We start from the raw sequence: 16,442 nt of genomic DNA, 5'->3' as shown, positions 1-16,442 counted from the left end.
GGATTGTCAACAATCTTTCGTTTTTTGATCATACACAGTGCGTTAATTACATGAGCATAACATTTCTGTTGGTTAATCAATAAGACAGAACGGAGTTAACATTGGCTTATTGTGTTTTATGCATGGTTAAGGTTACAGTATACCTTCGGGTCGGCAATTTTCTTCAAATTTGGATTTTTGGGTCAAAATAGTGGTCGAAGAATAATCTCTAATTTCTGAAAAAAAAATTTGAAAAAGGCTAAATATTGGCGGAGAAATGGCGGTTTTCCGTTTTCACCGGAAGTAAAAGTTTACCTCTTGATTGACAGCCCTATAGCGCGTATGCAATCAACCGAGACGATTTTCGCGGGAATTACCTATATGGATGTCACGAATTGACTACTCAGTTGATCAGCATTGTTGTTCTGACTACCCAGCATCTTTGGTATTAGGCGTGTCTCTATTAAGTTATAAGTAAACATAGACCACGTTTAAACCATGGACTTGTTCGAAAAAGCGAAAACAGCGAAGAACGAATGAAAATACATCAATGAGTGAAGAAGCGAAAGTTCGCCACGCGGATGAAGCTATAGTTATCGTATAAGGCGGGCAAATATTCGTGGTAAGAGAAAAGAAAGGTTCTATAAAAATTTCGGAACTTGACAGCAATAACAGGGATGCTGACAGAGACTCTTCTGATGAGTCCGATATCGACGAATCGTCGGACTCATTGAGACCATTTGAAATATTATCCATGCACAGCTGCCCACACACAGTTGCTCTCCGCGCTTTCTTTTGTTTGTTTCCTTCGCTCAGCCACTCTAGCGTTCGTATCCTTTTTAGTCTTCTCCATTTTGCCAGACCAGCTTCAAGAAAAACCGAGCTACAGAAAAATTATCTCTCTACCTTCGGTTCCTTGAGCGCATTGCGAAACACAAGAGCTTTTTTAGAGATTCGCGCGTAAATTTCACCAGGAGGTTAACGGTAGTAAACTTTCCCTGCACTGATTGGCTTAGTTATCTGAGAACCCAGTTGAAGGCGTTTGTGGGCGGAGTTTGTTTACGAAGCAGAAAATGTTTCTTAGCGCTGTTTTCTCGAATAAATTTTTTCACTTGAAGCAGACACTTTAAAGAGTTATAACTCAAAGGGAATTTGTTCAATTGCTCTTAAATTTGGACAGTGGCTAGTTTAACATATAAACTACAAAAGCTTGTCTGGGAATTGTTAATTTCGAAATACTTTTTCTTCGAGAGCGATTTTTGTACGATCACTCCACATTTTTTTAATCCTATTTCGAAAATGTTCTGTAACTTTTTACTGCAATTGAATGTGCCAAAACGCAGACACGTTTTTTAAGCGCTTTGGGCCCTGAAACCGAGGAAAAAATTAAATTGGCGAAAAACGAAATTCGCTTTGACTTGTAGCTTTCGAAAGGTGAGTCGGGCGCTCGCATTTAGTGGTCGTGAAAAATTCGACAATTCATTTTCTTTCAAAATTCTTGGTATAGTTTGATAGCCAGCCCCATAAGCTTTAATTTGATATAGGGGTTTAGGTATCTACAGCTTAAACTGCACGCGCTACATCGCTTGCGCGCGAGACACCCCTGAAGGTATACTGTAACCTTAAGCCGAAGAGCGAGCAGCATACAACAAAGAACTTTGTTTAGCTTGATAACCAGGTCACTGATTATTAAAAACCCAGTATACTTTGAAAGTATTAGACTTTACTGTCTCTATTTAACAAAGAATGCAGATAGGACAAAAATTTAAATGTATTTCTTCAGTCACTAAGTAACCGCGAAATGCTGTTTTTCACCCCACATCCCGTCCCTCAATATCAAATTTATCCCGCATTTCCCGGTTGAAATGAGAACATGCTTCTCAGGCCGAGATATTTTCATCCCGAATCCCACATCCCGCATCCTGCCTGGATTTTCAGCTTTTCCCGCATCCCGCCAAGGTTATGTTTTCAGACTCCAGAAACTTTAAAAATACATCCTCCATGCATGACGTATTATGATGATCCGTGTTTCCTTGAAATATCTACAACCCCTCAAGCGATTTTCGTAGTGTCACTTTCCAAAGCAAGTTCCGCCTTGGTAAGTACAGCTCTAGTTAAGGTTACAGTATACCTTCAAGTCGGCAATTTTCTTCAAATTTGGATTTTTGGGTCAAAGTAGTGGTCGAAGAATAATCTCTAATTTCTGAAAAAAAAATTGAAAAAGACTAAATATTGGCGGAGAAATGGCGGTTTTACGTTTTCACCGGAAGTGATAGTTTACCTCTTGATTGACAGCCCTATGGCGCGTATGCAATCAACCGAGACGATTTTCGCGGGAATTACCTGTACGGGTGTCACAAATTGACTACTCGGTTGATCAGCATTGTTGCTCTGACTACCAAGCATTTTTAGTACTTGGTGTAATTCTATTAAGTTATAAGTAAACGTAGACCACGTTAAAAACATGGACCAGTTCGTAAAAGCGAAAACAGCGAAGAACGAATGAGAATACATCAATGAGTGAAAAACCAAAAGTTTGCCACGCAAATGAAGCTATAGCTATCGTATAAGGTGGGCAAAAAATTCGAGGTAAGAGAAAAGAAAGGTTCAGTAAAAATTTGGGAACTTGACAGAGACTCTTCTGATGAGTCCGATATCGATGAATCGTTGGACTCGTTGAAATCCATTAAAATATTATCCATGCACAGTTGCTCCGCCGCACATTCTCTTATTTGTTTTCTTCGCTCAGCCACCCTAGCGTTCGTCTCCTTTTTCGTCCTCCCCATTTTGCCAGAGTGACCAGCTTGGAGAAAAACCGAGCTACAGAGAAATGATCTCTCCGCCTTCGGCGCCGTGAGCGCATTGCAAAACACACGGGTTTTTGGAGCTTCACGCGTAAATTTCACCAGGAGGTTAATGGTAGTAAACTTTCCCTGCCCTGATTGGCTCAGTTATCTGAGAACCCAATTGAAGGCGTTTGTGGGCGGAGTTTGTTTGCGAAGTGGAAGATTTTTTTTTACGCTGTTTTCTCCAATAATTTTTTTCGCGTGAAGCAGACACTTTGAAGAGTTCTAACTCAAAGGAAATTTGTTCAATTGCCCTCAAATTTGGACAGTAGCTAGTTTAACATATAAACTACCAAAACTTGTCTGCGAATTTTTAATTTCGAAATATTTTTTCTTCAAGAGCGATTTTTGTACGATCACTCCACATTTTTTTAATCCTATTTCGAAAATGTTCTGTAACTTTTTACTGCGATTGAATATGGCAAAACACAGACACGTTCTTTTAGCGCATTGGGCCTGAAACCGAGGAAAAAATAAAATTGGCGAAAAACAAAATTCGCTTTGACTTGTAGCTTTCGAAAGGTGAGTCGGGCGCTCGCATTTAGTGGTCGTGAAAAATTCGACAATTCATTTTCTTTCAAAATTCTTGGTATAGTTTGATAGCCAGCCCCATAAGCTTTAATTTGACATAGAGGTTTCGGTATCTACCGCTTAAACTGCACTCGCTACATCGCTTACACGCGAGACACCCCTGAAGGTATACTGTAACCTTAACTTTGTATCGTCTGGTTTTTATCTTAACCAGTTAGATTAATGTATAGCTCGATTATGATGGCCACGGCATTCAGACAGTCATAAAGTGATGATTAATTGCAAGCTGCATCGTTTGCCTTTACATAGCAAAGCATCGTTAATCTATGAGACAGAACTGAGTTAAAACCTATTGTGTTTTATGCACAGTTGAGCCAAAGAGCGAACAACAAAGAACTTTGTCTAGCTTGATAACCATTTCGCTGATTATTAGCCATGGTCAAAGACCCAATATGCTCTAAAAGCTATTAGACTTTACCGTCAGTGTTTAGCAAGGAATGGGAATAGAAAAAATGTAACTTGCTTTCGAATGTTTCATTTGATTGTTTTGCCGAACGTTTGAAACTTATTTCAATTTTAATTTGCTTTGGCCTCCTGTTGTCTTGCAGGGAAACTCCCTCAGTTCTGTTTCAGTTTCTATTACTTTAGGTTCCACTTTTATCAGAAGACTGACAAACTGAACACGGTAAGTTTATAAACTGTAAGCTATTTGTGACTAGTAGCGTGCACATACCCAAGATCTAGAGTTTACACTGGAAGAGACTAATAGTGAATAGCCAATAGTGAGTCACGCAAATTATTAAGTAGCACGAATGACTGCGTGGGAGCACGTTTTGTGTAGTAATAATTCGCTAAAATATCTCCCTTTTGCTTATTTTCAGAGGAGCAGGTCCTGTTACTGACGTGTTACTTTTGGTTTCACTCTGTTGACTCACGGAAACTAGTGAGTAAGGTAGTAGTAATCAAAGATTATAAACGCGTTCGACGCCGTCACTAATATATATACTTTAAATGATTTCCCTTGCTGACTTTCAACCTCTGGCTATTACTAAAATCAACATTTTTCATCAGCAATCGAGGTTTTACAGACAGATATATTTTTATTTTGAGGTCCGCCGAATAAAATACGATTTGTTGATACGTTGCGTGACGGCGCCTGTTTCCGTAGACTCACAAAAATATTTACAGAAGCCTTCTAATTTCGCGCTAAAGATTTTCACATTAACTGGTAATCGGTTTCAGCGTCAAAGCTAATTTGTAAAAGTGTGTTTTTATCGTACATTATTTTAAGCTTGAAGCACAAACGTAAGCAAACATTTGCAATCGCGAACTGGTTTATCGTAAACATTCGAAGGAGCGATTATCGTGTCTAAGAAAAAAATAGCTCCGCACTGCGTACTTGTGTGTGCGTAACGTCCTTTTTCTTTTTTTTTTAATTTTACGGGTTGAGGAAATTAAACTGGGATGCTTATTGGAAACGAGCGTCTTTATCGGGATAGGGTGCTGCTCCCTTTCTTTCTCGGGTTTTTTTTTTTTTTTTTTTTTTGCTTCCCGATCCCTACCACGTCCCCGTTTACGCCCGCAACATAGGGTATATTTGTTGGTATGTTTAGATAATAGCTAGTCTACTTACGTTAGTCCGTTAGCGCCACTATTACGTCACGTTGTATCGTTTCGTGCATGCTCTAATTCCCAGAAAATGACGATCGAATCAATGACATCAAAAATTGTAGGGTCTAGATTTTCCTCCACATCAGTCGTTTCCCCTATATACACTTTGCAGCACATCATTTGTGTCAACCAAAGCATCACCTCATAATTCCACATTTTTTATTGGGTAACGACATGTTTCAATTTTGGCATGAGAATTAACGTCTTGGCTCAGAGAATTGTCGCAAATTCTCCACAATACGACATCGTTGTCCGTAATTGAGGCCACGCACATCATATTTCATAACTGATCCTTAAAATGTGATAAGACTTCCTGTGCATTCACGAAATGGTTATGATAGCCGATTCTTGACCGGTATTGTTCGTATACTAACTTTTGGTCTTGAAAAAGCAACAACAGGGTGTCTGTTAACCCTATTCAAGTGTATTTCTAACAATTTAAGTACAATGCAAGTGCAATACAGTCGTTTTTAGTTTCTGACAATCCCTGACAATATACTTAACTTTGAAATGCTTCCTACATCAATCAGTTCAAGCCCATATAAATGTTGGCTGGCGAAATTACACTGACTCCCTTCGCTCTATTGGGCAACCCGCGCCGAACATTCAGGTCGATAAATTTTAGCTCGCGAAAGCGTACCAGCCCCTGTGCAACCTGCACTAACCACATCAAACTACAGCCAATGAAACACAGCTGTTCCCACGGTAAACATCCCAAAGCCACGGCGATTCAAAGTCGTGTTCATGAACATACAAAATAAACTATAAACCACAAGGTAGTCTTTAGACGCTCAGACTTGCTCACACCACGACGAAAACCTTGAGGTGTGTGATAGTCTTTGCGCATATGACGTGTGACGTCATCCAAAATGGCGCAGAAAATGCAGACGTTCGAAGAAAAAATGTCTAAATGGGTCATTTTGAAACCACAGTACACCCAAGATTATGAACTGCGTCCTGCGAACGCAAAAAAAGTTCGGCTTTGTCATTCATAGTCCCTCGATAAATTTATCTCGAATTTTCTGGTTGAAATGAGCACCTGCTGCTCAGGCCACATCCTGCCTGCTTATTTTCAGCTTTTCTCGCCTCCCGCAAAGCTTATGTTTTGACACTCTAAAACCTTCGACATACATCCGTCCATGCATGATGTAGTATGATAATCAGTGTTTCATCGAAATATCTAGAACTCCCTCAAGCGGTTTTCGTAGTTCCACTTTGAAAGACTAAGTTTCGCCGTGGTTAGTACAGCTCTTCAGTGCTAACTTTGCATCGTCTGGTTTCTATCTTAACCAGTCAGAATAATATATAGCTCGATTACGATAGCGACCATGTTCCGACAATCATAAAGAGGGGATTAACTGCAAGCTCTACCGCTTTCTAGTAGATAACAAAGTTTTTGGCTCTGTCAGATCTGATGTCTGTTACCATGGGAAAACGAAAGTATGAATTCGCCCAAATCGCACAATGTATATTATAAAGTGCAAACTGACGAAAAGTTAATTCATGGTCTTCCATATTTTACAACAGATCGATGGCAAAAGCAGCTTTCACGAGAGACTCATGCGATTTATGCTGGATGGTCTAGGACTGTGAAAAATCTTTCGCTTTGCGATCATGAACAGTTCATTTAAAGTTACTTAAGCGAAACAGTTAAGTTGGTTAACCAATAAGTCAGAACTGAGTTAACACCTATAGTGTTTTATGCACGGTTAAACCAAACAGCGAAGAACAACAGACAACAAAGAAATTTGTCTAGCTTGATAACCATTATACTGATTATTAGATATGGTCAAACACTCAATGTACTTTGAAAGCTATTAGACTTAACGGTCAGTATTTGACAAAGAATGCACATAGGAAAGACAAAATGTAACATACTTTCGAATGTTTTTATTTAATTGTTTTGCTCAACGTTTAAAACATATTTCAATTTTAAATTGTTTTGATTTCCTATTGGACCTCTTATTGTCTTGCAGGAAAACCCCCCAGTGTTGTTTCAGTTTCTATCACTCTTGTTTCACTATCATCAGAAGACCGAGAAACTGAACACGGTAAGTTTATAAACTGTAAGCTGTCTGTGCATGACTGATAGCGTTGAGTGCGCATATAATAAGTACAGCTGATTTTTAACACTTTAAATTTACACTGGGAGAGGTTTGCATGAATCGCGTGGCTGCTTTTCTTTTTCTTGTAAGAGTTATTAGTGAGTCACGCGAACACTACGTCACGCGAATAATTGTTTGGAAGCTTCGTTTGCGCAGAAATAATTTGCTAAACTTTTCCCCCTCTTCTACGTGTCAGAGGAAAAGGTCCTGTTATTGACGCGTAGTCATTTTGGTTTCATTGTGGTCGACTCACCAAAACCAGTGAGTATAAATCACTATTTTAATAGCTTTGTTATCCATAGTAGACTGAAATCATTAAGTAAACTGTTTGCAGTCGATCTAATTTTTGAATGCAAAGAAACAACCTGAGAGAATTTGTTGCAGTAGCATCGACGGTAATCAAGAACTACTTTTAACTTTAACGTCATGTTATTGAAGACTAATTTCAACCAGTTACAGTTAATGACGCTGGTGTGACCGAAACGCGATTGGAAAACTGTTTTACAAACTCATTAGTGTTTCCAAACACTTTCGAAAGGTAAATTTATTTCTCCAAGCATTGAGTAACTGTGACTTGCTGTTTTTTATCCCACATCCCGCTCCTCAATATCAAATTTATCCCGCATTTCCTGGTTGAAATGAGCACATGCTGCTCAGGCCAAGATATTTTTATCCTAAATCCTACATCTCGCATTCCACATCCCGCCATGATTTTCAGCTTATCTCTCATATCCTGCCAAGTTTACATTTTGACACTCCAGAAACTTCGAAATAGATCTTCCATGCATGACGTATTAGGATAATCAGTGTTTCCTCGAGATATCGAGAATCCATCAAGTGGTTTTCGTAGTTTCACTTTGCATCGTCTGGTGTCTTAACCAGTTAGAATAACATAGAGCTCAATTATGATAGCCACGACCTTCAGCCAATCATGCAGTGATCGTAAATCCCAAACTCAATTGTTTGCTGTGAGAAAGAGAAAGTTTTTAGTTCTGTCAATTGATATTGTTACCATGAGACGGCGGCAGAAGGAACTCAATGAGATCGTGCAAAGTAACTTATGAAATGAGCACTCGCATATAACAAATCTGAAGAATTACAACAGAACGATGGCAAAAGCCATTCATCTTTAGTTGTCGTATTTGTCTTGTGAGCAAGTCAGTTAGTTTCTTTGAAAGGAAGGCGAGGAATGTAAACTTTATTCATTAATCAACTCATAGTAAGTGGAGGGGCATATAGTTTTAAAACTTTACAAACTTCAAAAGAGCAAACAAAGATGCCACGATTTATGTTGGAAGGTCCACACAGTAAACAGTCTTTCGTTTTGAGATTATATGTAATAGGCATAAACCACGTAACCGAAACTTTTCAGTTGAGTTATATAGTCTGTGAAACAGAAATAATTACCTATTGTGTTTAAAGCATGGTCAAGACCGAAATGAAAACAAAAACATACAACAAAGAACTTTGTCGGGCTTAATAATCATTTCAGTCTATTAACTATAGTCAACAACGCAATATGCTTTAAAAGGCATTGCAGTTTGCCAACAGTAATTAATTCCACTATTTAATTTGCATTCGTTTTTGTTCTTCAGTCTCGATCACTTTTGATTTAATTTCGTCCGAGGATCGAGAGACTGAACACGGTAAGTTTGTAAACTTTAAGCTGTTCGTGATTGATACCGTTTCATACACATATAACGTGTATTTGAAAGCGATGTTTAATAGTTTCAATTTACACTGAAAGAGATTTTTCATGAATCGCGTGACTGATTTTCTTCAGTTTTTGAGTGCTGTAAGTCACGCGAAGAAATAAATCAAACGAATTCTTGTTTGGAGGTACTGTTTTGGAGTAAAAATCTGCTTCACTTTTCCCACTTGACAATTTTTACAGGAAATATTATCGTTGTCGGCGCATATTGGTTTTTGTTCCATTCTAGTGACTCAGCAAAAGTGGTGAGTGCAAATCAGATTTAGCTTTGTTATTCATATTGGACTGAAATCATCACGTTAACTGTTCACAGTCGCTCTGCACTTTCGAGGAAAAAAAGGGGGACTTTCGCGAGCTCAACGATTGGAGAAAACGGGAAACATTAAACAGTTAAAGTATCACCGTCATTTGAGTAGAGTAGCCAGAACTGGAATTAGCAGTAGCACACCAGATACATAGTTTTATTATATATTTTAAAAAAATATGAATGTGACTGAGCTCGGCTATGTTCAGTGTGATTTTCTTTTACTGATCGGACGCAATCTGCTCGGCCACATTTTTATTAATAGGCTAGAGTAGAGATTTTGAAGGACCCAACACTGATAAAATAATTTTGGGATCGATAAAAAGTCACAGCAATACTTAGCTAAAAAAAAGACTAGTAAGCAACCTGAACTTTAACGGTGATTTTTGCTGGAAAAGAAAAAAGAAAAACGAAAAGGCAAATGCAACTCTAAGAAAAAAACGCATTGCCCTGAAATGATCAACACGACGGTTTTCACACACGCCAAGACAACTAACTGCATTCAACCAACGGCCTCGTATCTTCATCAGTTTTCTTTTCTTTAGATTGGGACTATTTCTGCTCCCCTATGACAAAATCCATAACAGGACTACCCCCAGCTTTAAATTCGCCATTACCCACTTAGACAACCAGGTAGAAAGACGTACAAAAATATATTATTACTCGAAATAGCTACAAATCTTGATTCCTGTTATCTGCTTGACAGGGCCTATAGAAAGGGACGCCATGGGCATCATAACAGACATTTTACAAGCCATCTCTATTGGCTTGGTTGTTGCTACTTTCCTTGTTAACACTGATCGTGGTCTAAAGGCCATTGAGGTCTGCCAAGAATGTTTGATCTGCCTAAATAACGAAGTACTAAAAGTGGGAAAACGTTTCAATTTAATCAACATTAGCATTTATCAAACTTTTTTCATTGCGTATTGTCATATCCCTGATTATACAAAAGCCTTAATCTACGGCAGGGAACTTCTTGAAATTTACCGCAAGTGTAGTAAAAAAGACGAGGAAAGGAATCTAACAATAGCAATGGCTAAAATATGTGAACAGCAATATAGATACAAAGAAGCAAAGGAACTTTATGAGAAAGCCATAAAAATCATGAAGGAAATGGGTGACAAAAAGGGAGAAGCCACTTCGTACGGAAACTTGGGAACTCTGTTGTTATCTCTTTGTAAATATGACAAAGCCAAAGAATATCTTGAGAAAGCTCTTGCCATCAGAATACAAATTGGTGACAAACGGGGAGAGGCCACTTCAAAGGGAAACTTAGGAACTGTGTTTACATCTCTTGGTCAATATCACAAAGCCAAAGAATATCTTGAGAAAACACTTGCCATTAGAATACAAATTGGTGACAATGAAGAAGAAGCAGCAGATTACGGAAACTTAGGAATTGTGTTTAAATCTCTTGGTGAATATCACAAAGCCAAAGAATATCTTGAGAAAGCACTTGCCATTAGAATGCAAATTGGTGACAAAGAAGGAGAAGCAGCACATTACGGAAACTTACGAACTGTGTTTTCATCTCTTGGTGAATATCACAAAGCCAAAGAATATCTTGAGAAAGCACTTGCCATTAGAATACAAATTGGTGACAAAGAAGGAGAAGCAGCAGATTACGGAAACTTAGGAACTGTGTTTAAATCTCTTGGTAAATATCACAAAGCCAAAGAATATCTTGAGAAAGCACTTGCCATTAGAATACAAATTGGTGACAAAGAAGGAGAAGCAGCAGATTACGGAAACTTAGGAACTGTGTTTTCATCTCTTGGTGAATATCACAAAGCCAAAGAATATCTTGAGAAAGCACTTGCAATTAGAATACAAATTGGTGACAAAGAAGGAGAAGCAGCAGATTACGGAAACTTGGGAACTGTGTTTTCATCTCTTGGTGAATATCACAAAGCCAAAGAATATCTTGAGAAAGCACTTGCCATTAGAACACAAATTGGTGACAAAGAAGGAGAAGCAGCAGATTACGGAAACTTAGGAACTGTGTTTAAATCTCTTGGTGAATATCACAAAGCCAAAGAATATCTTGAGAAAGCACTTGTCATTAGAATACAAATTGGTGACAAACGGAGAGAGGCCACTTCAAACGCAAACTTAGGAACTGTGTTTAGATCTCTTGGTGAATATCACAAAGCCAAAGAATATCTTGAGAAAGCACTTGCCATTAGAATACAAATTGGTGACAATGAAGGAGAAGCAGCAGATTACGGAAACTTAGGAACTGTATTTTCATCTCTTGGTGAATATCACAAAGCCAAAGAATATCTTGAGAAAGCACTTGCCATTAGAATACAAATTGGTGACAAAGAAGGAGAAGCAGCACATTACGGAAACTTAGGAACTGTGTTTAAATCTCTTGGTGAATATCACAAAGCCAAAGAATATCTTGAGAAAGCACTTGCCATTAGAATACAAATTGGTGACAAACGGGGAGAGGCCACTTCAAACGCAAACTTAGGAACTGTGTTTAGATCTCTTGGTGAATATCACAAAGCCAAAGAATATCTTGAGAAAGCACTTGCCATTAGAATACAAATTGGTGACAAAGAAGGAGAAGCAGCAGATTACGGAAACTTAGGAACTGTGTTTTCATCTCTTGGTGAATATCACAAAGCGAAAGAATATCTTGAGAAAGCACTTGCCATTAGAATACAAATTGGTGACAAAGAAGGAGAAGCAGCAGATTACGGAAACTTGGGAACTGTGTTTTCATCTCTTGGTGAATATCACAAAGCGAAAGAATACCTTGAGAAAGCACTTGCCATCAAAATACAAATTGGTGACAAACGGGGAGAGGCCACTTCAAACGGAAACTTAGGAACTGTGTTTAAATCTCTTGGTGAATATCACAAAGCCAAAGAATATCTTGAGAAAGCACTTGCCATTAGAATACAAATTGGTGACAAAAAAGGAGAAGCAGCAGATTACGGAAACTTAGGAACTGTGTTTTCATCTCTTGGTGAATATCACAAAGCCAAAGAATATCTTGAGAAAGCACTTGCCATCAGAATACAAATTGGTCACAAAAAAGCAGAAGCAGCAGATTACGGAAACTTAGGAACTGTGTTTTCATCTCTTGGTCAATATCACAAAGCCAAAGAATATCTTGAGAGAGCACTTGCCATCAGAATACAAATTGGTGACAAAAAAGGAGAAGCAGCAGATTACGGAAACTTAGGAACTGTGTTTCAATCTCTTGGTGAATATGACAAAGCCAAAGAATATCTTGAGAAAGCACTTGCCATCAGAATACAAAGTGGTGACAAAGAAGGAGAAGCAGCAGATTATGGAAACTTAGGAGCATTGTATCAATCTCTCGGTGAATACGTCATGGCTGAAGGTTATCTTGAAAAGGCACTGTCAATTAGTCGAGATATTGAAGACTTAGACAGCGAGTTCAAATTTCTTTGTAATATTTCAGAGGTGAAATTATGTCAGTACAAGATCCAGGAAGCGTTTGACTGTTTGTTTTTGAGTATGAGCAGAAGCGAAACTTTACGAAGTTTGTTAGGGGACAACGACGATTTTAAGGTATCGTCTTCAGATGGTCGCGATTTTCTCTACCGGAATCTTAGTCAATTCCTTTGTTTTTCGGGAAATCCGAACCATGCACTTTATGTTTTAGAGCTGGCTCGGGCTAGAGCATTGGCAGACTTGATGGCAACTCAGTATTCTCTTAAAAGCCAAGTCTCAGCTGATCCGCAATCGTGGATTGGTATTGAAAATATTATGAAAAAAGAGAGTAACTCCTCTTGTCTGTACATTTCTTATTATAATAATGATCTGTCTTTCTGGATTCTTAAGACAAGAGGAATCATTCAGTTCCGAAGAATAACAGTGGATGAGAAACTAGTTGGTGCTGGACCAGTTGGCAAGTTACATGATTTCTTCGCAAAAAGCTTTCGGAGCTTTGCTATTTTATCCGAGGAAGATTGCGAAGATCGATCTTTAAGTGACGTTGAGAACCTCGCAGCATTGAGACTTATAGAGGAAGAAGATGAAGAAAGTCAAAACTCCGAATCGAGCGTTTCTTTGTACTACAGAGCGTTAATCCGTCCGGTAGCTGATCTACTTGAGGAGCCCGAGCTCATTGTTGTTCCTGATCGCTTCTTAAACCAAGTTCCATTTCCAGCGTTAACAGATGAAGGCGGGAGGTATTTATCAGAGAAATTCAGAATCCGCATCGTTCCTTCTTTGACGACTCTCAAGCTCATTCAGGACAGTCCTGTATACTATCACAGTCAGACTGGTGCTCTGATAGTGGGGGATCCAGTTGTCGGTACGGTGCGCTACAAAGGAACGAAGAGGTGGGTTTCTAGGTTACCCTGTGCAGGAAATGAAGCAGCCAGGATTGGACGACTGCTAGGTGTTCAACCTTTGTTGGGACGGCAGGCAACAAAGCAGGCGGTACTTGACAGGCTACATTCAGTGAGTCTTATACATTTTGCAGCCCATGGTAATGCCGAAAGAGGAGAAATTGCCCTTTCTCCAGTAGGACCTCCTAACAGGCTTCCAGAAGAAGAAGATTACCTATTGACGATGTCTGACATTGCAAAAGTTCAACTGCGAGCTAAACTGGTGGTACTTAGCTGCTGTCATAGTGCACGTGGGCAGATTAGAGCCGAAGGAGTCGTTGGGATCGCTCGAGCGTTCTTAGGATCCGGTGCAGGGTCCGTTTTTGTGGCTCTATGGGCCATAAGTGACGAAGCAACAGAGCAGCTAATGTGTCGTTTCTACGAGCATCTTGTTCGTGGGGAGAGTGCCAGTGAATCTCTTCACCAGGCCATGAAATGGATGAGAGGTAACGGCTTTAACAACGTTCGCGATTGGGCGCCGTTTATGCTGATTGGAGACAACGTGACATTTGACTTTGGGATATAACGGTAAGTATTTGTTAGAAACAAAACGCTTTCTTGGCGGAGGAGGGGGGGGGGCAAGCTAATAAACGTTAACGAAACTGTTGCTATTGCATGTCATAAGTTACGAGATCCAAATCCTGCTAGACATGTCAGCAACGGTTCTTGAAATCGTTTGCATTTAGAACACTCGCGCAACGATTTGATCTGTTGGTAGTTCTCTCGAAGCCTCGCCCTCGCCAATGAAGCGTGAGTGTTTATGTTAACCATGTAAATCATCAACTGGACAAACAATGTGATTTATAGACGCTTTTGTTTGATACTTTTCAGCAATAACCTCTAACAACTGAGTGCGCACTCTGATCATGAGTGTCTGTGTAGCCAAGGGTTATTTTCCTGTTTTTACAGAGACGCATGGTAACAGCTACGTTTCCAGGCTTTTAAGCGTTGTAATTTAAGATTGCGCTCACATGCATCAAATAAACACTGTTTAAATTCGTTGCCACTTTTTCTCCGTGTGAGATGTCCTTCGAATAGAGACAATTTTAAATCAAATGGACGAGTGAGGTTTTTCAAGAAATAACTCCGTGGCAAGTCTTATGAACGAGCTAGAAAGGAAAGTAATAGCTAGAGATCAGAAAGTGAGTAGCCATTAGTTAAAGATCATCAACACATTGTCCGGGAGACAGGTGATGAGTATAGACCAATCGTCTTGATGTGACACTAAATTCTCAGAACTTACGTCAACAAAACTATATGGTAATTGAGTAGGGAGAATTAATTTTCTCTGAGTGTTTTTTAAGCCTAAATCTCTTCGATTTAACCCACTATCGCCGCTAAGCGACTGGCGGTTCAGTGTCGGTTGCAAGTTCAGGACCTACTTACATGGTGAAAAGTTGTCCCTGTTGAGAATATTTCCCACTCACCCCTCCCGCGACCCACTGTTACCGAGCGATTATAATGTATGAAAAATTAAAGTTTCCTTCTTACTAAGCCTAGAATTTGTGTTTCCTTGATTCCAGTTGTTTTTCACCCAGGAGTCACCTCGCGCACGACACAACTTCTGACTAGCGATTTAAACAGTGCGCCATTACTTTTAAAAAGTGTCGTTTATGGTATCATATTAAAAGTTCCATTTTTTAAATTGTTCGTGGGGATGAGTTATCTCTTTGTGTTTTTATCACTCAGTTTTTTGACTTTTACTAATGTCCAGGAACTCAACAAACAAAAACACAACTAAGCAGGAAAAGTACTTTGCTGAAGCGTATTGGATTGTTTGCAGATTCTGTTCATTTGCAAAACGCATCAATCACTGAGTTTAGGTAGTCCAGTTAAGAAAGCTGTGTTTGAATGCTTGATAAATGATATTGATCTCCTTACAATACCATTTAATTTAATTTGCCTCAGGCAAATATCTTGTATTACTTTAGACTATGCGCCTACTGGCGCCTCGAGAACTGATGATGACTTTAGGGTAGTTACTGTCTCTATAGTTATATTAATGCGTTTGAAATTTAATTCAATCTAAATTTTAGGACTAGATAGTTTTTGACGTGTGTTGTAGTGCCTCTTGTAAATAAAGTGAGATCATTTTTAACATCACACAGTTTACTCACTATCCCCTTTCTTATCGGTTCAGAGCTGTAGTCCAGACTGGAAACCATGCATTCCTGGTTTGCCTTCACTAATATGCAGCAGCTAAGTAAATGCATGCTGGGATCAAGTGCATGATCTCCGGGAGTTAACGCGCGGTGTCTGAGCATCTTGTATATTTGCACACAAAAAATTATAAATTTTTCTATATTGTATTTTCCGCAACGGTAATTAAGGGGATATTTTCTTAGAAACAATGTAAAATATTCACGTGTTACTAACCTAGCTTGCTTAAGCCGTACTGGGGAATAATGGCCCAAGGTCGTTGCATTACGGACAGAGCGAAGCGAGGTCCACACAATAACGACCGCGCGAAGGCCAATATTCCCCATTACGGCTCGAGCAAGCTAGGTTAATAAGTAGTTTATTATATGAGCACCGGGACGTGCTTTCAAAAAACAAAAAATACACGTGTTATGACCGTTTCCATGGAAACGGTTCTTATGGCAAAATCCCGACCCAGAAAGAACGAAACAGAACGCTGAGATCTGCTTAATAACTACCTTGCTATAAAATACAGGCTGCTACTGATAACATTGTCATTAAATATTCCGGATACTACAAAAACCTCCTCTAACAGGCCGGTAAGTCCAAGAATCAAAACTCCTGCCAGGAGTAATCTGCTAGAATTCTATTACTGACCTGCTTTAGCACATGCGTCATACTCCTGCCGAAATTGTCGAAGTAGGACTTCACGCTATCCCACAACGAAAACAACTCTCTAATACAAACAAATGTGTATATTTATACTAGCCTTATTGTACAAAG

General features: G+C 39.1%; 1 protein-coding gene across 3 annotated transcripts; it reads left to right on the top strand.

The window, feature by feature from the left end:
* The first annotated feature begins 1,816 nt into the window (after positions 1-1,816).
* LOC149107806 (uncharacterized) lies at positions 1,817-14,526 on the top strand. Of its 3 annotated transcripts, XM_089295925.1 has the most exons (6): positions 1,817-2,077; positions 3,965-4,041; positions 4,238-4,299; positions 7,004-7,393; positions 9,854-14,048; positions 14,352-14,526. In XM_089295925.1, exon 5 carries the CDS (start codon positions 9,874-9,876, stop codon positions 14,044-14,046), a length of 4,173 nt encoding a protein of 1,390 aa, XP_089152051.1. In that variant the 5' UTR covers positions 1,817-2,077; positions 3,965-4,041; positions 4,238-4,299; positions 7,004-7,393; positions 9,854-9,873; the 3' UTR covers positions 14,047-14,048; positions 14,352-14,526. The 3 variants fall into 3 exon arrangements, with proteins under 3 accessions (XP_089152051.1, XP_089152053.1, XP_089152052.1); XM_089295926.1 differs by lacking the exons at positions 1,817-2,077; positions 3,965-4,041; positions 4,238-4,299; positions 7,004-7,393 and adding exons at positions 8,718-8,778; positions 9,027-9,088; XM_089295927.1 differs by lacking the exons at positions 1,817-2,077; positions 3,965-4,041; positions 4,238-4,299; positions 7,004-7,393 and adding an exon at positions 8,288-8,778.
* Positions 14,527-16,442: the final 1,916 nt, after the last annotated feature.

This window comes from Orbicella faveolata, unplaced genomic scaffold (genome assembly GCF_042242905.1).
Source record: "Orbicella faveolata isolate gen_17 unplaced genomic scaffold, um_ofav_v1 contig_26, whole genome shotgun sequence".
NCBI classification, from domain to species: domain Eukaryota; kingdom Metazoa; phylum Cnidaria; class Anthozoa; order Scleractinia; family Merulinidae; genus Orbicella; species Orbicella faveolata.
The sequence above is the reverse complement of the archived record's forward strand: the minus strand, read 5'-3'. Positions and strand labels throughout refer to the sequence as shown.